The 25,564-nt window shown below is 38.3% G+C and overlaps 1 protein-coding gene across 1 annotated transcript in view; it reads left to right on the forward strand.

Annotated features, from left to right (window-relative positions):
• The window catches only part of Taf6 (TBP-associated factor 6), a 47,689-nt gene that overhangs the window by 14,917 nt on the left and 7,208 nt on the right, over positions 1 to 25,564 (forward strand). The window contains exons 8-9 of the mRNA XM_071674061.1: positions 673 to 815; positions 22,774 to 22,972. Coding sequence (XP_071530162.1) covers positions 673 to 815; positions 22,774 to 22,972 — 342 coding nt within the window. The remainder of the gene's footprint in view (positions 1 to 672; positions 816 to 22,773; positions 22,973 to 25,564) is intronic.

Genomic DNA, 25,564 nt, shown 5'->3' on the forward strand with positions numbered 1-25,564 from the left:
TAGGGCATTGTTTCTTCCTGCCCAAAATCTGAGAAACCTAGCACACACTCAGCTTACAATAGACACCATTCTTAGTTGTAGGTTTAACTTCCTCCCATGAAAGTGTGATGTTCACAGCATCTCTAATGTTGTGCATGATCTACCACTGTCTGTTTGCAGGCTTACCCTCCCCATCTGTGCCATTGAGGAGCTGTCAGAATTTCCTTAAAAAGTTATGTCTCCAAATGTCTTTTAGTTTTTAAAGGGTTACTATTAAGATAGTGTCAGGTAAGAGTTTTTTTTTTTTAGTGTATTATACTTTAGCTGCAGTATGCATATTGCTTATGACTGGCATTACATTATAGAATGTTCACTGTAATTTTACCTCTCCCATTTCATATTTTCAGAAAATATGTAGCTGTGGCCTATCTATTTGTCTGTCTGACATTTTCTTTAGTCACATTTCTTTGGGGGTGGATCAGATGCATTCAGGTGCACATCTTGAGAGGAAATTAATGTTGGAGAACTTGGGTACCCAGCTCTAACCTTGCATGCTGGCAAAAGGAAGAGACATCCAGTTTTGGCTGACTGGATACCCTGCTACCTTTCAAATGTAATCATTGTGACAAAAATTACAGTTTCTTTGATGACAAAGAACAAATATCTCAGTAATATTATGTCTTACTTTTCCAGGCTTGTCTGAACTTGGTCCAGAAGTTACTAAAGTGTTTGTACTTCCAAAATTGAAGGCATTGAGTGACAAGATTGAGCAGTGCATGGATGGAATGAATGCTTATGACAAGAATGCTGCTTCCCACATCAAGGGCCTGTTGCTGGTAAGAAAGATGGTTTCTTCTAAAGATAACTGTCTAAACTTTTAGGTTAAATACTGATGGTGATTAAAACACTTACATATATTTGAAACTTGTTCTTCAGAAATATATCTGCCTTTGAAGAATAGAATTTATATTATATGCAGATGAGTATCAGAATTGATATTCATAATGATAAAGAGAAAAAATTACTCTACCATTTGTCATGGTTGTAATCATAGCAATTGTCTTTAGAATCAAGGCAACTTAGACCAAAGTTTAGTTGGAAGACCAAGGTTTTAAGCAAAAAGTAGTTGGCAGTCGGTGAAAATAATCAGATCAATTTCGTTACTCATCTTTTTCCTTCTGACACCTTCAGATGGCTCTTACGTGAACAGAAACTGATTTTTTGTCATATCTTCATTTCCTTTTGGTCATGAGTGTGTCTGTGATGCATGCTTTGTGTGATTTTTTATTCATATGTACATCTTGTGCAATATGAGGATGAGATATTATTATGCTCATAGGCTTGTCCCCATCTCTACCCTGTCTATACTGTCATACAATCTTTTAAGCTTCTTTGTTTTTTGTTCACTGTTTCTTCCTACAGCTTGTTCTAAGCATTCACCACTCTGTTGAAGCGCTTTACATGCTTTTCTTGCTCAGTTTCATTTAATACCCTCTAGCTGTTTAATATTCACATTTTCAAATTGATTTGATTCTTGGTTGTAAATGTGTCTGGTCTTACTTTCTTCTTTCAGCCTTAGGAAATTCATGGCCGCCATTCTTTCCTTGTAGATCACTTCCTTATTTTTGCAAAGCTACTTTTTTAAATTCATAAGGGCATCTGTAAAAGTTTTATGATTCTTTAAGTGAGGCGACTAAACTGTTGTTTAGTAATTAATAGGTAATTTACCAGTGTAACAGTTCTCCTAAAATGGTCTGGCATTGGCGTTGTTACTATATCAACCCCCAGATCCCTTTTGCATATAAATACCTGTAATTTGTCTCCTTCAAACTCTTCTTAACATTACAAAAGTTAAGCTTATGACAATTTTTGCAATCCCTTTTGATGAGTTTTTAGTACTGAATAATTCTGACTTTCATCAGAGTTGTTAATAGGATGTTATTCAACTTATTCCTTATATTAAGTCAAGGTCTTCTTCTCTTTGTATTTGTTCATTTAAGTCAAGGTCTTCTCCTCCTTGATCCCTTTAGAAAGTTCTGATGGAAATTTATGTTATTTTCAATACAAAGTTAGCAACAGTCAGAAATATTTTATTTCTTCTTATTAGCTATTGGCAAAAGGAGACTGACTGATATTTGAGCACTGTCTTGTTATTTTGTAAGAAAAAACAGAACATTTATGTGATCCACTGGAAGAGATGTAGGCATAGAAATGAAAGTAGGTCATTCTTATCCTGTTTGCTATAGTGTTAAGTGCAGTTCAGATATATTTGCAGCAAGTAACTAATTATGTCTGATGAAATTCTGTCTGAGAGATTTTACAGCCATTTACTGTTACTTGAATTCCTTATAATGTCTGGATTAGAAGTATTTTATGTTTCTTACATGATAGATAAGTTTATCACATCAGCTGCTTAGTGCAGAGAACACAATATATATCCAGTGGTTGAGTGAATTGATGGCATTTTTTTTAGCATTTGCAGAACAACTTTTGGTGTTCATTTTTCAAAGTATTTGGTTTCAGGTTCTTTGATGTATTAAGAAATATCTTTCCATATTCCTCATCACAAGGTAACTTTTTTGCTTTGGGGCAGTATATATATATATATATATATATATATATATATATATATATATATATATATTTTTTTTTTTTTTTTTTTTTTTTTTTTTTTTTTTTTTTTTTTTTTTTTTATACTTTGTCGCTGTCTCCCGCGTTTGCGAGGTAGCGCAAGGAAACAGACGAAAGAAATGGCCCAACCCCCCCCCCCCCCATACACATGTACATACACACGTCCACACACGCAAATATACATACCTACACAGCTTTCCATGGTTTACCCCAGACGCTTCACATGCCTTGATTCAATCCACTGACAGCACGTCAACCCCTGTATACCACATGGCTCCAATTCACTCTATTCCTTGCCCTCCTTTCACCCTCCTGCATGTTCAGGCCCCGATCACACAAAATCTTTTTCACTCCATCTTTCCACCTCCAATTTGGTCTCCCTCTTCTCCTCGTTCCCTCCACCTCCGACACATATATCCTCTTGGTCAATCTTTCCTCACTCATTCTCTCCATGTGCCCAAACCATTTCAAAACACCCTCTTCTGCTCTCTCAACCACGCTCTTTTTATTTCCACACATCTCTCTTACCCTTACGTTACTTACTCGATCAAACCACCTCACACCACACATTGTCCTCAAACATCTCATTTCCAGCACATCCATCCTCCTGCGCACATCTCTATCCATAGCCCACGCCTCGCAACCATACAACATTGTTGGAACCACTATTCCTTCAAACATACCCATTTTTGCTTTCCGAGATAATGTTCTCGACTTCCACACATTTTTCAAGGCTCCCAAAATTTTCGCCCCCTCCCCCACCCTATGATCCACTTCCGCTTCCATGGTTCCATCCGCTGCCAGATCCACTCCCAGAACTAAATCCTCACTTCATCCAGTTTTTCTTTAGATGTTACTCCAATTGACTTACCTTATTAATAACCTTCTCTTTTATTTTCATTAAGTCTCTTCTCTCCTGATCCCTTTAAAAGTCTGATGGAAATTTATGTTATTTTCACATGAATCAGCCACCAGTGCTGTATCATCAGCGAACAACAACTGACTCACTTCCCAAGCTCTCTCATCCCCAACAGACTTCATACTTGCCCCTCTTTCCAGGACTCTTGCATTTACCTCCCTAACAACCCCATCCATAAACAAATTAAACAACCATGGAGACATCACACACCCCTGCCGCAAACCTACATTTACTGAGAACCAATCACTTTCCTCTCTTCCTACACGTACACATGCCTTACATCCTCGATAAAAACTTTTCACTGCTTCTAACAACTTGCCTCCCACACCATAAATTCTTAATACCTTCCACAGAGCATCTCTATCAACTCTATCATATGCCTTCTCCAGATCCATAAATGCTACATACAAATCCATTTGCTTTTCTAAGTATTTCTCACATACATTCTTCAAAGCAAACACCTGATCCACACATCCTCTACCACTTCTGAAACCGCACTGCTCTTCCCCAATCTGATGCTCTGTACATGCCTTCACCCTCTCAATCAATACCCTCCCATATAATTTACCAGGAATACTCAACAAACTTATACCTCTGTAATATATATATATATATATATATATATATATTGAGAAATCTGTTGTATAAGCAATAATCCATTATTTGACACAAATTCATTTACTGTTCCATTGTTCTTCTGAGATAGGCTGTTGTTGGAGGCTAAGAGATCTGCAGATAAACTATAGCAGTAAAATAGCAAATGTCTACCTCCCTTTCTATACATCTGTTATATTATTTGGTCAGATTTATTGCTTAGGCAGAAGATCAGTTTTTATATTTGGAGAATGATTATCTACATTGACAAGATGCCTGAAAGATATAGGAGTATAACACTCTCCTGTCCTTTAATTTAATTTGTGCATCTGGTTTTCTTGTGCTCAGGACATATTTGGAGACATTTTTGGCAAGTGCTGTATGAGGCCCAGGTGAATGCACATTCTACTAACCCTCCGTTACATATATAGTGATCAGCATGACCTTATTCATGTCATGGGGTTGTCAGTCCTGTTTACCAGACCTCTTTGAGACTGAAGTGACAGAAGTGGCCTAGCAGTTCATTATTACATTTTCATGGGCAGTAATTGACAGGTCTGCAACAAGCTGTTATTCAGGAACATTGGAAACTTTCATTAGGTAGTTTGCCATTACATTCATTAGTGTTGTCTTTTCAGATCAGGTTGTTAAACATTCATTTTACATATATAATTCATCAGAGTATGGAAATGAGTTTTCAGTCAAAAGAATTTTTTATTGTCTCACACTCCATGTCTTTCCTGTTCTTCACATATGTCATTAACCATATTAGTTTGAACAAAGGAGGAAGAAATATTCTTTGAAGAGTGAGAGTATTATTACATATCATGATACTACTGACTTAATGTAGAAATCTCTCTTTTCTTCCCTTTTCTTTTGCTTGCCATCTGGCTCTGGGAACCACAAGGAATAAGTTGCAGGTTGTCATCCCATCTTTTTCAGGCTTGATACTAAACAAATTTGTATACATGATTTTGCAGTTTGTTGAACTAACAGTTTCTGAATAATGGTTAATTGATAAAAGGAATAATATGATAGTTCACACTTTTGCAAGCTTTTTTTAGTTGTATCTGGCAGCAGTGGACATAGCAAGATGATAGTTTACCCTGGACACTTCACTTGCCTTGGCCCAGTCCATTGACAGCATGTCATCCCCTGTGTATGACATTGCTCCAGTTTACTATTCTGTGCATGCCTTTCATCCTCCTGCATGTTCAGGCCCCAGTCACTCAAAATCTTTTTCACTCTTTCCTTCTGTCTCCAATTTAGTCTCGCTGTTCTCCTTGTTCCCTCCACTTTTGACACATATATCCTCTTAGTCAACTTTTCCTCACTCATCCTCTCCATATGTCCAAACCATTTCAGCACACCCTCTTCAGTTCTCTTAACTGCACTTTTTATTATTTCACATCTCTCTTACCCTTTACCCTTTCATTACTTGCTTGATCAAACCACCTCACACCACATATTGTCCTTAAACATTTGATTTCCAACACATTCACCCTCCTCCACACAGCCTTATCTACCGCCCATGCTTCACATTCATATGATATCTTGGGAACTGCTATACCTTATCCATACTTGCATGCCTTCATCTGTTCCCGGCACCACCCCACCTCTCAAGAAACAGCATTGCTACCCCCTGCATCAGCGAGGTAGGGCCATGAAAACAGACAAAAGAAAAAAGGCCACGGTCATTCACACTCAGTCTGTAGCTGTCATGTGTAATGCACTGAAACCGCAGCTCCCTATCCACATCCAGGCCCCAAAGACCTTTTCATGGTTTACCCCAGATGTTTCACATGCCTAGTTTCAGTCCATTGATAGCGTGTCAACCCCAGTATACCACATAGTCCCAATTTACTTTATTCCTTGTATGCCTCCTGCATGTTCAGGCCCCGATTGCTCACAATCTTTTTCACCCCATCCTTTCACCTCCAATTTGACTTCCCGTTTCTCCTTGTTCCCTTCACCTCTGACACATATATACTTTTTGTCAACCTTTCCTCACTCATTTGTTCCATATGTCCAAACCATTTCAGCCATATGCATGTGGAAGCAGGGGGCTGGAAATCATCGCCTGTTTTGCTTTTCCAAAAGAAGGAATAGAGAGGGGGGGTCAAGTAAGGATTTTTCCCTCTAAGGCTCGGTCCTCTGTTCTTTACCTTGCTAGTGTGGGAAATGGCAAACATATGTACAAAAAATATTTGTATATAAATGGTTTCGGTGCATTACACATGACAGCTAGAAACTAAGTGTGAACAAATGTGGCCTTTTTGTCTGTTCCTAGTGCTGCCTCGATGGAGAGGGGGGGGAATGCTATTTTGTGTGTGACAAGGTGGCAGTGGGAATGGATGAAGGCAGCAAGTTTGGATATGTACATGTGTATATATGTATATGTCGTGTATATATGTATATGTCTGTGTATGTATTTGTATGTATATGTATGTATACCTTGAAATGTATATGTATGTATATGTGCGTGTGTGGGCATTTTTGTATATATGTATATGTATGTGGGTGGGTTGGGCCATTCCTCCTCTGTTTCCTTGCACTACCTCGCTAATGTGGGAGACAGCGGTTAAGTATAATAGATGAATGATAAATAGATGTGCGTGTGTGTGTGTGTGCGTGCATTTGTCAAGCATCCACAGTAAATTTTGGAAAGGTCTGTGGGGCCAAGATGTGATAGTTTCCTCGCTGGGTCCGCCTTTGCACAGGTCATCATCATCTTGATGCCGAGTCTGGATCTTCACCACTACTCTCTCGTGCACGGGTTCGATATCCAGACGTGATCTCTTCCTGGAAGGCCTTTGGCATTCTGGAAGGCACCGCTTTCCTCCCTGGGCCAGGCCCTCAGTAGCTATGGTTTCAGTGTATTACACACAACAGCGAGAGAAAGGATGCGAGTGTATGTGGCCTTTCCTCATCTGTTTTTGTCACTAACCCATTAATGTGAGAAATGGTGATCATGTATAAAGATATGTATAGAAAGAAAGATAGCATTAATGAGATGACCTTGAATAGGGCTTGCAGTTGCTTATGCTGTCTCAGCTAACATGGAAGCATTGGATCACCTCAACCCATATCATTGTTTAGTCCCTCCTTACCTTCTGTGGATTTAACAGGAGATTCAAAGAGTACATGGTTACTTAATATAAGTTTTCAAGATAACATCAGTGTAGAGCTGCTGTTCAAAATGCAAAGGAATCGTGTTAAAAGTTGATGAGAGAATGAAAGAAAGCTTCACACTAACATAAGGGAAAGACTTTTATAACTGATTTTGTATGAGACTAGGTGATTATTTCCATTATGTAAATACCATTAATCAAAAGCAATTATAAAAAAGTCAATTCCTTTGGCAGGTAGTGTTTACACAAGCCAGTAGGCCTTCAGTTACCTAGTCTCTCATGCCTCACTTCTCTTTCTGTCTCCATCTCAGTCTTTCAAAGAGTGGTTTAGAAACTTTTTTTTATAACACATTATTAAGAAAGATACATAAACAAAGGCTAGTACATATTTGTGGCAGCCAGAAGTACACAAATTCTGTCTATGATTTGTAGCAAAATCACTTAGTATTGAAATAGCATGCAAGGAATGGATAAACGCTATTTTCCATGACTCTGCATAGCTATTTCATGAATGGTAGCAGAATAAAACAAAAAGTAAGTAATATGAATGAAGGAGTTTTCTGTCGATAGAGAACTCTTGTTAGTTTCTAAAGGATCAAATATCTTAGCGTGTGTGTTACAAGGCATGGTGTTGGCCTCAGTGTTAAGATAACATCAGACGTTAACAAACAGGTAAGAGGAATGATATTGATTGAATTTCAAGTTGACATCAGAGTAAGCTGATAATAGTAGAGAGACAAAGGAAAATCTATATTATGCACCAAAGCCAGAGCACATCATCCACAGTGAAGCTTCAAAGACTAATCTGTGGTTTTCCCTGACTGCTTTATACACCCTGGTTCAACCCATTGACAGCATGTCAGAAATGGCCTGAGGTTTGTCGGGACCCTGGGCTAGAGTCATTTAGAACCATAAAAGGCATAATTTTCATTACCAATTGATGCAAAAGCGTGCCCTCCCTGAAGCCTAGTGTTGAGCATGTTATCCCCACATATACCACATTGATCTAGGTAATTCTGTTCCATGTATGCCTCTCACCCTCATGAGTGTTCTGAATATGATAACTTATAACCACATATACAAGTTAAACCAGGGATGTGGATTGATAAGTATTTAGTTGAGCCGACAGAAAATTCAAGGTACGCTAGCAAAAGGAACCACATCCAATGTAGATATTTTTTCAGGTGTCCTATAAGGAATAGTATTGACCACACAGCAGTGGCAGCTCAGGGGGTCATGGGGGGTTGAAGCCCCTCTGCTTTGAAAAGCAGTATGCTGCAACGTTGCCTTCAGCTTTTGTTCTACTAGAACATACTAAAAATTACTGGACAAAAATACGCAAATGACTAGCAAAGAAACTTAAAAGGTTATTCAGTGTAGTTTCAGGAGAAATAGGAAATATGCATGGAATGACTACAAAAACATTGAAAAGATTAGATTTAAGGCTGAAGTATGTCACAGATGTACCAAAAATTGATGAATGTAATGCTGCAGTTGAGGGAAACAGCATTGTTCGACAAGCAGGATATAGTAAACACTACATATTTACAATTAGCTAGTTACTCCTTAGTCACCTCCCACCCTGTTGCTTCCTCTGTTTCTGACACATAGATCCTTTCAGTTAGGTTTACTTCACTCATCTTTAGCTTTTATATATAAGTGGATATAAGAGACCTTGCGCTACCTCGCAAATGCGGGAGACAGCAACAAAGCAAATAAATAGATAAAAAAAGAGACCTGGACAGAATTGAGTTCAGAAAAATTTTATCAATTTCTCTTGGAATGGTTAACAATATAGTGAATACATATTAGAAGGAATCAATAGGTAAAGATATTGGTTGTGAAGGAAAATGTTAGGTGTAACCATAAATGAAATATGGGAATGCTGAGACTACTTTGAAAAAATTAAACTCGTTAGTCAAACGGTTAGTAGTGAAATAATTAGAACCATCACTGCGAGACAATAGAAATCATATAATGAAAATGTTTAACGTTGATCATGTAAGAAAAGATAGGGTAAGTGTGATAATAGAATTATAGTTTAGAGAGCTGAAGAGGGTGTGCTGAAATGGTTTGTGATAATGAGAGAATAAGTGAGGGGAGGTCGACAGTGAGGTTATATATGTCAGAAGTGAAGGGGACAGGATGAAGAGGGAGACCAAGTTGTAGACTGGAAAAGGTTTAGAGTGCTTGGGGCATAAACATGTAGTGGGGTGTCAGGTATGCATGGGACAGAGTGAATTGGAGCAGTGTGATGTACATGGGGTAACATGCTGTCCTTGGACTGAACCATGGGATACAAAGAAGTCAGGGGAACTACAGAAATGTTTGTGGGACCTAGTTGTAAGGAGAGAGCTGTGTTTTGATGAATTACACATGACTCCTAGAGGAAAGGTTGTGAGCAAATGAGGCCATAGCTTTTTTTGTTCTTGGCATTACCTTGCTAACTCAGAAAATAGAAAACAACTATGAAGAAATATAACTATACAGGAAATATTTTTCCTCACCAGATCCATATCTTAGGTAATGAAATTTGTCATTATCACTCTGCTCATTGCTTGGCTTACTAATACTGTATGAAAATTTTCACCATCACTCTGCTCATTACCTGACTTTCTAACACTGTACCTTTTTTCATTGTCAGCTTCATATTTCAACTTCTCTCTTATTATGACCTTTATGTGTTCAAGATTTGTTCGCTCTTAATATCTCCCCTGTTGAACCCATGTAAGATTTCAGTTATATTGTTAATTGCTCCATATCTTATTTGTTCCATTTTCCTCTGAATTCTAGCAAGTTCCCATCTGCCAATTTATATGTAACATTTAAATCTTTTTACATTTTCTCTGTGTTCTCATCCTATCATATTATTAAATCTTTTGTTGTCTTTGAGATATTTTTCTGTGGTTTATTTCAACTTGCTATCTGCATTTGATATCATTATTATACACTGTACTGAAGCTAATATTGTTCCTTGTGGTTCACTTTATAGAAAGTTGTCTTCATCAGACATAATTCCTTTTGCCTTTACACTGAATATTCTTATAATTTAAAACTTTTAGTCCATCTTAAGAGTTTATATTTTATTTTTGCGACCCTATGTTACTAAATCTCTGTAATATACTTTTTAAAATGCCTTAGCAGAGTAAGAGAAACAGTTGTCATTCTTGACCTTTGTATTGGACCTTGATATAAGGTAACTTAGTTAATAGTAATAGTTAATAACAGAGGTTTTCTACTTTTGTATGATGCAAATCCATGTTGGTGTTCATTGAAAAGGCTACCCATTGATAGTATTGTTAGCCAGGTGTTTTATATGTTTCGTAATCATTATTTCAATCTATAGTGTCTGCAAAAAAAAAGTTGTCTCCTCCCAAGTATTTTCAAAGGTAATACACAGTTAAGGTTTATTGTGGGTACAAGCATATGGCTCTTTCAGGGTGAAATCATCGTACATTTGGTTACTTTGACCTGTGTTTCTAATGGTGTGAGCACCAGCAACCTGCCACAGTGTGCCCCAGGCTTGAGGGAACGATGTTCTTTCTTTACTCTTCCAGGCTACCACTTCATTTTGAGAATTTTGCTTCTGGGCACTGTATTTCTTCCACCTATGCTTCAAGATGATTGACGCTTACCCTTCTAAGGAGGAGAAAGCCCAAATTCTCAACTGGAAGTGAGTAAATGTAGTTACACATGAGATTTCTAAGTGCAGTAGGCACTCAGAATGCACAATCAAGTGGCTGCTTCCTGCAACACTTCATCAGTGTCATGCCTCATTTAGGAGAGCAAGACCCCTATGGACCTAGAATATTTCACAAACCTTGTCATTTCTGTACCCAGACATCTGCAATAGGTAATCAAGGCCAAAGGAGAGATGGCAGAGTATTAAAATGTAAGTGTGACATTGCCTTTTTGAATGTGTGTAAAGGCGGTTAAGTTTTTTTGCAGACACTGTACCCCTTTTTCTTTTCCTTTCTCTTTACTCCTCTGCTTTCTCTCTCATGTAGAGTATAGACAATCATGAATTTGATCTAGGAACAACAAAATCACATTTTGAGCTGAGTATTGAAATTGTATTACAGGCCTCTACAGTGATTAGATGTTTTCTTTGTCATTTTTTGTAATGATTTGCTTTATTTTGTTTGTGATTTTTTTGTTTGGGTGATTTTCTTTCATGATTTTATGCATTTTGTTAGATATGTGTTAATTAATTTTAAATTTGTGCAAAGAAGTTCAATTATAAGTTTATTCAATTTGGGATTATTTTGAAATAGTTCATTCACTGTTGAATACCTTTTAAGCAAGGGTTATGTTAGCTTCCTTACTAAGTCAAGTAACATATCAACCCATTAATTCCATGATAGGTTTTTGAAAGCTTTGATAATCAAATAGTATTATTACATAGACATTATGGGCCCATTATTTTGATTGTTCCAAAAAACTTAATTATTTTATAGACACAGAAATACGTGCCTAAGAGTACCTGTATTGATAACTTGCTCTTTAAGCATACCTTATCTAATATCAAATATTTATATGGGTGTATTGTATATGTTAACCAACTAGTTTCTGCTTGAAGAAGGAATTATCATAACTCATTTAACTGCCACAAAATTATTTTACACTTAAGACTGCCTTGTATAACAGGGCACAATTTGCTTTGACAATGTAACTGTCTCTTCATTTCCTTTATCAGGATCCCTGAATTACTGTCATTGATCCACCTTTGACATACTTTTGTTAAAAAAGAGGAAGAACAGAAACACACAGGATGAGGGATGCAGAAATTGATCACTGTTGCTATACAGGGTTATTCTGTCTGGCCTGGATATTATGACTCATTAGTGTAACCAGTTGATATAGACATCTAGCTTGGTATCAGGGAATTTTCCAACCCAATTCCTCTAGGAGATTATAGTGACGGATTATACTTGCCCAACTCCCACATGTCATTTACCTACTGTTGTTTTGGAATTTCTTTGCTAGTTATTGTTTTATTAGCCTCAACTGACTATTTTCATTGAATCTACAGAACTAAATTTGCATTATATGGTTAAAGTCATTTGCTAAATTACCTCAGTTATTCCTGATGCCATAATTGGAAGACAAAAAAAACTATGTAGGTTGCTCCCAGATGATTTCTTCAAGTATATATTATCATGTGACTACTGCCAGTATAATGGGGGTTACTTCTCTCAGTGTAGAAGTTTAGCTCAGTTTGGGGCACCCTTTCTTACAGCATATTGTTGATTAAATTTTTCATACTTTAGTAGTATACCATTTCCTACATAGCAATTTAGTGCAAGGAACAGACAAAGAATGGCCTTAATTGTCTACATCCTGTCTCTAGCTGCCATGTATAATGCACTACAACCACAACCCCCAGTCAATAGCCAAGCTTCACAAACCTTTCCATGGTTTCCTCTGACCACTTCACATACCCTGATTCAGCCTAATGATAGCTGACCACTCTGATTTGCTCTATCCCTTGTGCACCTCTCACTCTCTTATATCTTTAGGCCCTGATTGTTCAAATTTGTTTTCACTCCATCTTTCCATCAACTTCTTGGTCTTTTCTTCCTTTTAACCTACTTCAGTTTTGATGTATATATCCTCTCAATCAGGCTCTCTTTGCTCATCCTCTCCATATGTTCATATCAGTTCACTACATCTTTGTCACCTCCCTCAGTCATATTGCTCTTAATACCCCACCTCTCTCTTACACTGTCATTCCTACATAATCACATAATCAACCCTCTTTGCATCTCATATTGTACGTAAGCATTTTATTTCTAACGCATCCACCCTCTTCCATTAATTTCTTTTTAAGGCACATGATTCACACCCACACAGCACAATTGGGACTATAATATCATCCAGTGTATCCATCTTTGCTCATACACACTGTAACCTTTCTTTCCTCACACTCCTTAATGCACCCAGGACCTTTGCACCCTTACCCACCTATGGATCACTCCAGCTTCCTTGTCCACTCCCAGTTATCTAAAACAATCTACTACCTCCAGGTTCTCTTCATTCAAGCTCACACTAAGACCAGCCTGTATCCCATCATAGCAAAACCTCGTATTCTTACCTTGCTGCACATAAACTCTCGACGTCCTTCTTTCATACACTCTATCAGATTTGGACACCAGTTTCTGAAATTTTTAATTCAAGACTGCCACCAGAGCTGTGTCATGTGCCTGGTCCCCAAAATACTGTCTGACCAACACCTTTCTTCAAAGTGTTCACATTTGTTTCTTTTACTACTCTCATGGATGTGAGCGAATGAGAACTTTTCATCTGTTCCTGGTGCTACCTCGCAAATGTTGGAAACAGTAACAAGCATGAAAAAAAGTCCATTTATTGATTAAACAGCCATGGTAACATCTAATACCACTGATTCAGACCCACCTTCACCTGGAACCACGATCTTTATTTCCCTCTTACTATTCATTTTCCACACCATGTATTCAGAAAACTTATCATATGCTTTCTCCAGTTCTATATATGTCACATACACATCTTTCTCTTACTCTAAGTATTTCTTAAAAATATTTTCAAAAGAAAACAAAGCAAAGCACAACACTTAATCATCATATTTGTCAATACCGTAGTATGTAATACCATGACAGTTTAAGAAAACCGTATACTACTTTGTCAACAATGAATATTCGTTGCGAGCAAAGTGTTTTTTGTATTTTATTTGGCATGCCTGTCTTTTTAGCATCCTTTTTGCATAATTGTTTCCCTGCAGGATTTAACATCTTGATATATCATTTCATCTTGTAATGAAATAATCGTTAAAGCTACATAATGGCAAAGTCTTCCCTTTTTGTAATTCTGATATTACTCAGTTTTATATTCATTTTAGATCTGGGTAGGATATTCATATGAGGAATTATATATCAGCCTAAAAATCTGGCAGTTCATCTGCTACATATAATGAAAAGTGCTTTTCAGTTGAAGGGTTTCTGTGTGTTTCCCCCCAGAAACACACTCCTCTGACAGGGATGGGGGAAGTCCCGTTAGATTATGGCAACAACCCAGTCCATGTCTTGCTGGTCCACTATATGGCAGGTCTGTTTACCTGTTCTTGTTATCACACTTATTTTATACAACCAGAATACACCCAAATGCACCAGTGTATAATGAGTCATGCAGCAGTTGAAAGTTCAGAATAGAATTTAATTGGAGTTGTTGCTCTCTTCTTGTATACAGCACTCATTATTATTACAGTTTTGTTTGTGTTACATTTCTGTATATTTAAGTAGTAGACCAGTTGGCCTCAGTTAACAATGGAAGTATTATCCAGGGAGAAGTTTCCCCTAATTGTTCTTGGATCACATTCACATTACTCTCAACTTCAGCTGAAGTTGAAAGTAGAGTCGTCGAGGGAAAGAAAATGGTGGTGTACTGAAAGCTCTAATGAATGGGAAAGATTTAAATGTAGAGCATGCAAGAAGCTTGCATGAAGGAGTACTTGTCTCATCTTTGATCTCTTGACGTGAAGCATTTTTTTAATAGGCTAGGATATGTCACAAATTAGATCAGTAAAGATGGGTAACTTGCATAGTTTAGTTTGAATTAGGGGGATGTATGGGCAGTGAAGAATGGAAATTTGTGAAAGGTCTTTAGTGTGCAGAAATCATTAGAAAGGCACCGGGACAAAAGTCCCTTAGGATGTGGTCCTACAGAACTTAGGAGATAATTTATTCAAGATGATATGCAGTAGTACAGTTGAAGGTACAAAGAGGAGAGGTATACCACAGAAGAACTCGGTAGATGCTGAGAGAAAACTGATTAGTCCTAAGAACATTTAAGTGAAGATGGCAGAGGAATACCTTGGGATCAGATACATTGGAAGCATTTGTGTATAGAAGTGATGTTGATAGAGACAATTGTCTCATTTGAAGAATCAAGTTTGTGTGCAAAGTGAAAATGTAAGGCATTTTTATACATGTAGAAGGCTGCATTTCACTTAAACATTATGGTTATGGGTTGAGGATGTGTATGAGTGAATTGAGAGGCTGTTTGTATCTGATCCTCCCCATGAAATTGGGAGTAAAGTTAATGATGTATACATCCTCAAATTTCTCACTGCCCTTTGAACGTTATTGTTGCTTTTTATATCAAGATCTTGCATTGTTGATCCTTATTTCTATCTTTTTTCAGTGTTTTCAAGCCTCTTTGGTTTTGTAAGAATGTCTGAAAGATATTTTGTACTCGTTAAATTTTCATTGTTGTAGAACATATGAACTGAACTTCAGCTTCTTTTAATTCTTTTTACTAATTTTGGATAGTTCAGTATGCTTAATCCTGTCTTTTCCAACTTTTACTGATGTACATAAAGCCTTAGAGAAAATTAAGTACAAAGTTACTTTCCAGGATAAAAGCTCATGTAATTATGCTGCAATCTAGCATATCTTCCATGTAGTACAGTCCTCATTATATCACAGCCTATAAAATTCTTCAGTCTGTGCCTATAGATTCTAAATAGGTACATTTGCATTATTGTATTACAAAAAGCTTACCTTCAGTAAGTTTGCAAACCTCTCTTCATCCTTTGAATATTGAAGGTTACTACATGGTGTGTGTGATCCAAGGTCAGATGAGGATACCGAGGTGCGTGTGGCTGTTTAGGTGTTTAGGGATTGCCATCTGGTGTATTAAATGTCATGTTATGTAGAATACATACTTGTGTATAGATGTGTGTGTGCAAATGTGTGATCATATATGCATATGTTAATTTTCAGTGTTCATTTATGTGTTTGTTCTTGTATGCATATCCATATACAATTATATGTGTATGTATATGTGTAATTGTTTATATTTTGGTGTATTTGTATGTTTTTGCATGTTTGCATGATACATATACATGTAATTCTGTTTTTGAGTGTATGGGTGGTGGGTGTATGAATGTGTATGTTTGTGTGCTTTTACAAATATATATTTATACATGAGTAATTATCTACTTGTATGGTACGGGAGGGAGTTTTACAATCGTGGGGCCCCTTCTCTTTCACCTTCTCTACTATTATGCTGTCTTCCTCTATGGATTAATCATGTCCTCAGTCGTCTTATTCATCCACCACTCTTATACTATAAAAGTATTGTTTATGTTAGTTGAGATGGCATGGGCAGCCGAGGCCCTAATTAAGGCCTTCCCATTAACAGTGTGGTTTCAGAAGTGGTAGAGGATGTGTGGATCAGATGTTTGCTTTGAAGAATGTATGTGAGAAATACTTAGAAAAGCAAATGGATTTGTATGTAGCATTTATGGATCTGGAGAAGGCATATGAAAGAGCTGATAGAGATGCTCTGTGGAAGGTATTAAGAATATATGGTGTGGGAGGCAAGTTGTTAGAAGCAGTGAAAAGTTTTTATCGAGGATGTAAGGCATTTGTACATATAGGAAGAGAGGAAAGTGATTGGTTCTCAGTGAATGTAGGTTTGCTGCAGGGGTGTGTGATGTCTCCATGGTTGTTTAATTTGTTTATGGATGGGGTTGTTAGGGAGGTGAATGCAAGAGTTTTGGAAAGAGGGGCAAGTATGCAGTCTGTTGTGGATGAGAGAGCTTGGGAAGTGAGTCAGTTGTTGTTCGCTGATGATAAAGCGCTGGTGGCTGATTCATGTGAGAAACTGCAGAAGCTAGTGACTGAGTTTGGTAAAGTGTTTGAAAGAAGAAAGTTGAGAGTAAATGTGAATAAGAGTAAGGTTGTTAGGTACAGTAGGGTTGAGGGTCAAGTGAATTGGGAGGTAAGTTTGAATGGAGAAAAACTGGAGGAAGTGAAGTGTTTTAGATATCTGGGAGTGGATTTGGCAGCAGATGGAACCATGGAAGCGAAAGTGAATCATAGGGTGGGGGAGGGGGTGAAAATTCTGGGAACCTTGAAGAATGTGTGGAAGTTGAGAACATTATCTTAGAAAGCAAAAATGGGTATGTTTGAAGGAATAGTGGTTCCAACAATGTTGTATGGTTGTGAGGCGTGGGCTATGGATAGAGTTGTGCGCAGGAGGGTGGATGTGCTGGAAATGAGATGTTTGAGGACAATATGTCGTGTGAGGTGGTTTGATCGAGTAAGTAATAATAGGGTAAGAGAGATGTGTGGTAATAAAAAGAGTGTGGTTGAGAGAGCAGAAGAGGGTGTTTTGAAATTGTTTGGTCACATGGAGAGAATGAGTGAGGAAAGATTGACCAAGAGGATATATGTGTCAGAGGTGGAGGGAACGAGGAGAAGTGGGAGACCAAATTGGAGGTGGAAAGATGGAGTGAAAAGATTTTGAGTGATCGGGGCCTGAACATGCAGGAGGGTGAAAGGTGTGCAAGGAATAGAGTGAATTGGAACGATGTGGTATACTGGGGTCGACGTGCTGTCAATGGATTGAACCAGGGCATATGAAGCATCTGGGGTAAACCATGGAAAGTTGTGTGGGGCCTGGATGTGGAAAGGGAGCTGTGGTTTCGGTGCATTATTACATGACAGCTAGAGACTGAATGTGAAGGAATGGGGCCTTCGTTGTCTTTTCCTAGTGCTACCTCGCACACATGAGGGGGGAGGGTGTTGTTATTCCATGTGTGGCGGGGTGGCGATGGGAATGAATAAAGGCAGACAGTATGAATTATGTACATTGGTATATATGTATATGTCTGTGTGTGTATATATATGTATACATTGAGATGTATAGGTATGTATATGTGCTGTGTGTGGACGTGTATGTATATACATGTGTACGTGGGTGGGTTGGGCCATTCTTTCGTCTATTTCCTTGTGCTACCTCGCTAACGCGAGAGACAGCAACAAAGCAAAATAAATAATATATATATATATATATATATATATATATATATATATATATATATATATATATGGGTGTGTTTGAAGGAATAGTGGTTCCAACAATGTTGTATGGTTGCGAGGCGTGGGCTATGGATAGAGTTGTGCGCAGGAGGATGGATGTGCTGGAAATGAGATGTTTGAGGACGGTGTGTGGTGTGAGGTGGTTTGATCGAGTGAGTAACGTAAGGGTAAGAGAGATGTGTGGAAATAAAAAGAGCATGGTTGAGAGAGCAGAAGAGGGTGTTTTGAAGTGGTTTGGGCACATGGAGAGGATGAGTGAGGAAAGATTGACCAAGAGGATATATGTGTCGGAGGTGGAGGGAACAAGGAGAAGAGGGATACCAAATTGGAGGTGGAAAGATGGAGTGAAAAAGATTTTTTGTGATCGGGGCCTGAACTTGCAGGAGGGTGAAAGGAGGGCAAGGAATAGAGTGAATTGGAGCGATGTGGTATACTGGGGTTGACGTGCTGTCAGTGGATTGAAGCAGGGCATGTGAAGCGTCTGGGGTAAACCATGGAAGGCTGTGTAGGTATGTATATTTGCGTGTGTGGACGTATGTATATACATGTGTATGGGGGGGGTTGGGCCATTTCTTTCGTCTGTTTCCTTGCGCTACCTCGCAAACGCGGGAGACAGCGACAAAGTATAAAAAAAAAAAAAAAAAATATATATATATATATATATATATATATGTATATACCCTAGCCTGAGCCAGGTAACCATTTTATCAACCAACTCCTAGGGGTGGATGAACAGGTGGGTTGACTATGGACTGACTGCCGTAACCAGGATTCAAACCTATGTGCTCAACCGTGGGTTGCCCTTGAATGCATCATGGTCAGGAATGCTAACTGCTACACCACAGGAGTCCATAAGCTTACATCTTTTGTAATGTTTCTTGCTTAATTTCATGTTGTGACCTCTAGTTGGTCTGTCCCTACATCTTCCAGAGAACGGTTCACTGTCTACATCATCACTCGTGTTTCAAGGACTTAGTAGTTATGATCAGGTTCCTCTTATTTTTCCCTCTCAGGGTGGGCAAATTTATAGCTTCAAACCTTTCCTTGTAACTTAGCTTTCTTATTTCTGGCACTATATTTGATGCCCTCCTCAGAACCATCTCTGTTACTTCTGTGTTTCTTAAGGTGCCATGATCAAACTTGATAAACATAGTCTGATTTTGGCTCTGTGTAAGATATGAAGAGCTCACCAAATATTTCTTTTTCCATAAACTTGAATGGTATTCTAATTTTTACCAGCAGATAGTTTGTCTCCTTAATTTTTCTACCAGTGTGAGACTCTGGCAACAGGTTAGGGATAACTTTGACTCTCAAGTCTTTCTCATACACGGAATCCTGCAAGATAATCGTATTGAGGCCTTCTTTCACATTGTCCCATCTTCTTTGATTTACATTTGAACAGATTGAATTTCATCAACCGTGTATCAGCCCAGTTTTAGTCTATTTAGGCCCCCATGTAAAATTAAGTAATCCTCTTTGCTTCTCATTCCCCTCATGACCTTGCATCACCTGCAATTTATTCAGGTAGGAGTCTTTACCTTCTGTCATTTCATTTGCATAGATTAAGAAGAATAGTTGTCCCATAACAAAAGCCTGTTACTCTCTGCTGGTTACCTCAACCTGTTTGGAGATGGCTCTTCTGACTTGCATCCTCTATTCCCATACACTGAGATAATCATCTATCCACAAAAGGAATTTTCCCTTAATTCCTACCTGGTGGTCCAGTTTCTTAATCAGTCTCCCGGGCAGTACAGTGTCAGATGCTTTCTGGCAGCCCAGATAAACAATTTCCTCAGCCATCCTTTTTGTCTAAGACAGAACTTTCTCATAGAAATATAATAAATTTGTTTCATATGCCTTCCTTTCTCCAAAACAGTTGTTTTTTTTTTTTTTCATCCCCACCTGACACAGCACGGGCACCTGAGGCCCTAATCTAGACCATCTCATAAAGTAATGAAAGGGTGAGAAGGATGTGTGGTAATAAAAAGAGTGTGGTTGAGAAAGCAGAAGAGGTTGTGTTGAAATGGTATGGACATCAGGAAAGAATGAGTGAGGAAAGTTTAACAAAGAGGATATATGTGTCAGAGGTGGAGGGAACAAGAAGTGAGAGACCAAAGTGGAGGTGGAAGGATGTAGTGAAAAAGATTTTGAGTGATCGGGGCCTGAACATAAAGGAAATGAAGGGTATGCAAGGAATAGACCGAATTGGAATTATGTAGTATACCAGGGGTCAACGTGTCATCAGTGGACAGAACTAGGGTATGTGAAATGTCTAGGGTAAACCATGGAAAGTTTTGTGGTGCCTGGATGTGGATAGGGAGCTGTGGTTTTGGTGCATTACACATGACAGCTAGAGACTGAATGTGAACAAATGTGGCCTTTTTTGTCCATTTTCCTGGTGCTACCTTGCTGAAGTTGGGGGGAGCGATGCTGTTTCCTGTGGGGTGGCACTGGGAATGGATTGAAGGCAAGCAAGTATGCATGTGTATATATGTATATGTCTATGTATGTGTATGGATATGTGTATTTGTTGATATGTCTTTGTTTGTATATATACGTGTATGGGCATTTATGTATATATATATATATATATATATATATATATATATATATATATATATATATATATATATATATGTATATATATGTGTGTGTGTGTGTGTGTGTGTGTGTGTGTGTGTATATGAGTGGATGGATCATTCTTACTCTGTTTCCTGGCACCACCTCACTGATCCAGGAAAGGGCAATCAAGTATGATGAGTATGAAATGAATATATGTATGGGGATAGGGGAGAATGTATTCCCTGTAAATTATAGAAGGCAACTTAAAGGGATGGGAGCAGGGTGCTGGAAATCCTCCTTCCTATTTTACTTTTCCAAAAGAAGGAACAGAGAAGGGGGCCAAGTAAGGATTTTTCCTTCAAAGGCTGAGTCATCTGTTGCTTACACTACCTTGCTAATTGTGGGAAATGGTGAATATGTGTAAAAGAAAAGTATATGTGTGTATGTGTGTTTATGTATGTATGTGTGCATGTATGTATATATGTGTATCTATGAGTGGATGGGTCTTTCTTCATCTGTTTCCTGGTGCTACCTCTCTAACTTGGGAAAAGGTGATCAAGCATAATAATGTTAATAATTATGATAATGATAATAATATTGATAATATATGTATACTACTATGTGTACACACACACACACACACACACACACACACACACACACACACACACCATCCTAAGATAGGTACCCATTTATTAACTATCCCTGAGGGGAGGATGAACACCTGGGATTGGCTGTGTGCTGATTACTGCTCCCACATTTCAAACCTATGCGAACCCAACCTCAGACAGGCCTGTGTTGACTCATGGTCTTCTATCATAATGATAACCACAGCATCATGGAAGCTCAAGTGTGTTTGAGTTAGAGTATGTGTATCTGTATCTCATTATATGTATGTTTTTATGTGTTTGTTATGTCTGTTTTGCGTTTCTGTTGTTCTCTTTGTGTGTATGTGTCTATGTGTATAGATACTTTTATGTGTTGATTGTCATCCAAGGTTTTTTCTTTGAAGGTTGACTTTTGTGTTGTATGTAATGTATGTATGCCTCAGGGTGTTACTTGCTTCAATTGTATTAAACCTCTTGCATTGTTTCATTATTTTCTTCCTGTATAATGAGATAATAAGGTGTGTGTTGTTGTGGATGTATTTACCCACAACTAGTGGTTAAGTTTATAACTTTGTGACATTGAAGTTCTTAGAAACAAGTTTAAGGATATTATTTGACCCATCTTGCCCTCAGAGCACTCAGTTAACCAGTAATTCCAGGGTTTGAAGAATATGACCATTGTCAGGTGCCTCTCAGTACACTTGCTGTACATTCATGATGGGCCTGTTGCATGATTTTCTGTTAGTTAAAGTCAACTTTTCAGCAGTTGTAGTCTCTGCATTTCTCTATGTGTAATCTTTCTTACCTCATTTTTAGAGGAAAATTGGTGATCCATGCCATGTTAATGAACAAAGTTGTAGAGTTTACAGTGGCTGTAGCTTGTTTTTAGTGAGTCATGCATTTACATGACCTTTTATCAGCAGTTGCTCAGTAAGGGCCTCATTCTGTATTTTCATGTTCTTATGCTTTTAAATTCTTGCACCTAGATGTGTCCTATTTTTCTTTCATATATATTTCCTATCAAAAGAGTAGGAAACATTTAATCAACATCATCTTGTTAATTGGGTTCTTAGTCTCTCATCAGAGTCATTGACATGCTTATTTTGTTTTATACTTTGAATCTTGTGTATGCTTCTTATAAGGAGAGCCTTATACTTTTTCACACATTTCTTAGTACAAGCATGTGGCACCTGCTTCACAGAAGTAAAAGCCCGACCATCATTTGTATGTTTTGAGCACTGTTATTTAGTCTTTTACACTTACACATGAGGAAATTGTCAGTTATTGAAATGCTTGGAGAATATTTTGCACACATCACTAAGTTGAAGTTGCAGGAAAAAGGTGTAAAGGGTTTATATATCTGCCTAGAAAGTGTACTTTTGATTTTTATGAAATTTGTTTGTGTGAAGCATGGTTGAATTAAATCTATATCTCTTTCTGTAAACTTTGAAGTTTTATGAACTGTCTAAACTGTGATCTTCCAACAGAAAACAGTAGCACCAGTCCTTAAAACACTGCGCAACCCTCCCGACACTGTGGCAGATTACAAGGCTGAATATGGCTACCTGGGTCCTCAGCTGCAGGTGGCTGTGGTAAAGGCACGGCAAGCTCCACCTCCAACTGCCACAACACTTACTGCACCCATCAGAGCAATCACACCCACCACAACACGTATCATACAACCAGGTTAGAACCTCTGTCAGAAGGATGTGAAGAGACTAAAAGTATCATAGTTTCATTCTTGTCATCATGAGCTGTACTGTCATCATGTGTACTATGAAAAGATGGTCCTGTCTTTCCTTTGTTTGTAGACTTGCCAAGGAAGTTGCAGGATCCACAACTAACCCCTGTACACAAATGCCAATAATTCGCCCATTACCGTAACAGGATAGAAATTCCTAGCTGCTGGGGTGATATGTTTTTGGGGAATATGTTATTGGTGAGTGGGGAAAGTTTTGCCAGCAATATGGGAAGTATGAATAATATGGCTGGAGAAAGAGGTTGTGGTCATGCCAAGGAAGTTGCCAGACACACAGTGACAAACACATGGTTATAATTCATCCATTTCCTTGGTAGAATAGAAATTACTGGGTGCTGGGGTGCTATATTTTCAGGAAAATATACCTTGGGTGAGTGAGAAGGTTGTACTGACATTGTGGGAGGTATGAAGAGGAAATTAACATGGGTGAATGGTAATACCACTGAACAAAATCATTCTACCTTTCTTCAGTGTTGTTATCAGGATATCTGCTTTGCATAAGTCTTGAGTCCAAAGGTCAATACTCATCTGGTTAGTGTTCACATTTTAGTGAGTTTTTGGTTTCCATGTGATGTACTTTTTGGCCCTTCATAGGACCGAGCATATGAGGGCCTGAATCTGCTTGCGTTTTCTAAATTGCCTTTTTAATTTGTATTGCATTTTATTTTCATAAAGAAGGCAAGTGTCATCATGCCAGAATTTCAATGTAATTTTGTTTTCTTATATTATTGAAAAAACTTTGATTGTACAGTGTTCATAACTAGTTATGTACCTTTTCTGAGTTGTGAAGATTAGCTATTACTTATGACCACAACTTTCCCTCAGTCATTTATATCCCATTTTTTGTTGTTGAAAGTACTGAGTGAAGTCATATTCTACTAAGAGAATGAGTCTTGATTTTGTGCTCATGGTGAGTGTGTGACCAGTGGCACGGTTTAATCATTATGTTACCGGTCATTTTGGTAAGTATATGTTCTGTCAGTGAATCATAGGTTAGGGGAGGGGGCGAAAATCCTGGGAGCATTGAAGAATGTGTGGAAGTCGAGAACATTTTCTCGGAAAGCAAAAATGGGTATGTTTGAAGGAGTAGTGGTTGCAACAATGTTGTATGGTTGCGAGGCGTGGGCTATGGATAGAGTTGTGCGCAGGAGGGTGGATGTGCTGGAAATGAGATGTTTGAGGACAATGTGTGGTGTGAGGTGGTTTGATTGAGTAAGTAATGCAAGGGCAAGAGAGATGTGTGGAAATAAAAAGAGCGTGGTTGAGAGAGCAGAAGAGGGTGTTTTGAAATGGTTTGGTCACATGGAGAGAATGAGTGAGGAAAGATTGACCAAGAGGATATATGTGTCGGAGGTGGAGGGAACGAGGAGAAGAGGGAGACCAAATTGGAGGTGGAAAGATGGAGTGAAAAAGATTTTGAGTGATCGGGGCCTGAATATGCAGGAGGGTGAAAGGTGTGCAAGGAATAGAGTGAATTGGATTGATGTGGTATACCGGGGTCGACGTGCTGTCAATGGATTGAATCAGGGCATGTGAAGCGTCTGGGGTAAACCATGGAAAGTTGTGTGGGGCCTGGATGTGGAAAGGGAGCTGTGGTTTCGGGCATTATTGCATGACAGCTAGAGACTGAGTGTGAACGAATGGGGCCTTTGTTGTCTTTTCCTAGCGCTTCCTCGCACACATGTGGGGGGAGGGGGATGTTATGCCATGTGTGGCGAGGTGGCGATGGGAATGAATAAAGGCAGACAGTGTGAATTGTGTGCATGTGTATATATGTATGTGTCTGTGTGTGTATATATATGTGTACATTGAGATGTATGGGTATGTATATTTGCGTGTGTGGACGTGTATGTATATACATGTGTATGGGGGTGGGTTGGGCCATTTCTTTCGTCTGTTTCCTTGCGCTACCTCACAAACGCGGGAGACAGCGACAAAGAAAAATAGCAAAAAAAAAAATATAATGTTCTGTCAGTGTTGTGGAATTTCTCATATATATATATATAACTGAATATGAAATTAGGTGGCATTTATTCATGCCTTTATACTACACTGACAAGAAAATGATAGGGAGGATTTGAATTATGTTAAGGCTGATGAAATTAGATGAGGAATCCTACTGACAGTTTTCATTGGTCAGGGACAGTATGGATATGAACATAATTCAAACTGACATTTCCTGTGCTGAGAGAATCATTGGACGTTTATTTAAGCCAGTTTTTTATGATGAGGAGATAATGCAAGTGACATCAAGGGAGGTTACTAGTATGAAATAAGATAACAAAGAGAAGGTTAATGACCGCCCTGTCTTATGGGATATGATTTTCAGAGGGTCTCTGAGTACCATTTCCCATCGAGATCATTACATGCAGCACAAAAATTATTTAAGTAAGGAGTTCACAAAGACTGAGACAGTGACAAAGCTGACAAAAGGTGCTGCTGAAATATTTATCTCACCTAAAAAGTTTTCCAGATATGATAAAGGCCATATCATGTGCAGAATTATTTATGCTATGAAC

This window comes from Panulirus ornatus, chromosome 19 (assembly GCF_036320965.1).
Source record: "Panulirus ornatus isolate Po-2019 chromosome 19, ASM3632096v1, whole genome shotgun sequence".
Taxonomy (NCBI): domain Eukaryota; kingdom Metazoa; phylum Arthropoda; class Malacostraca; order Decapoda; family Palinuridae; genus Panulirus; species Panulirus ornatus.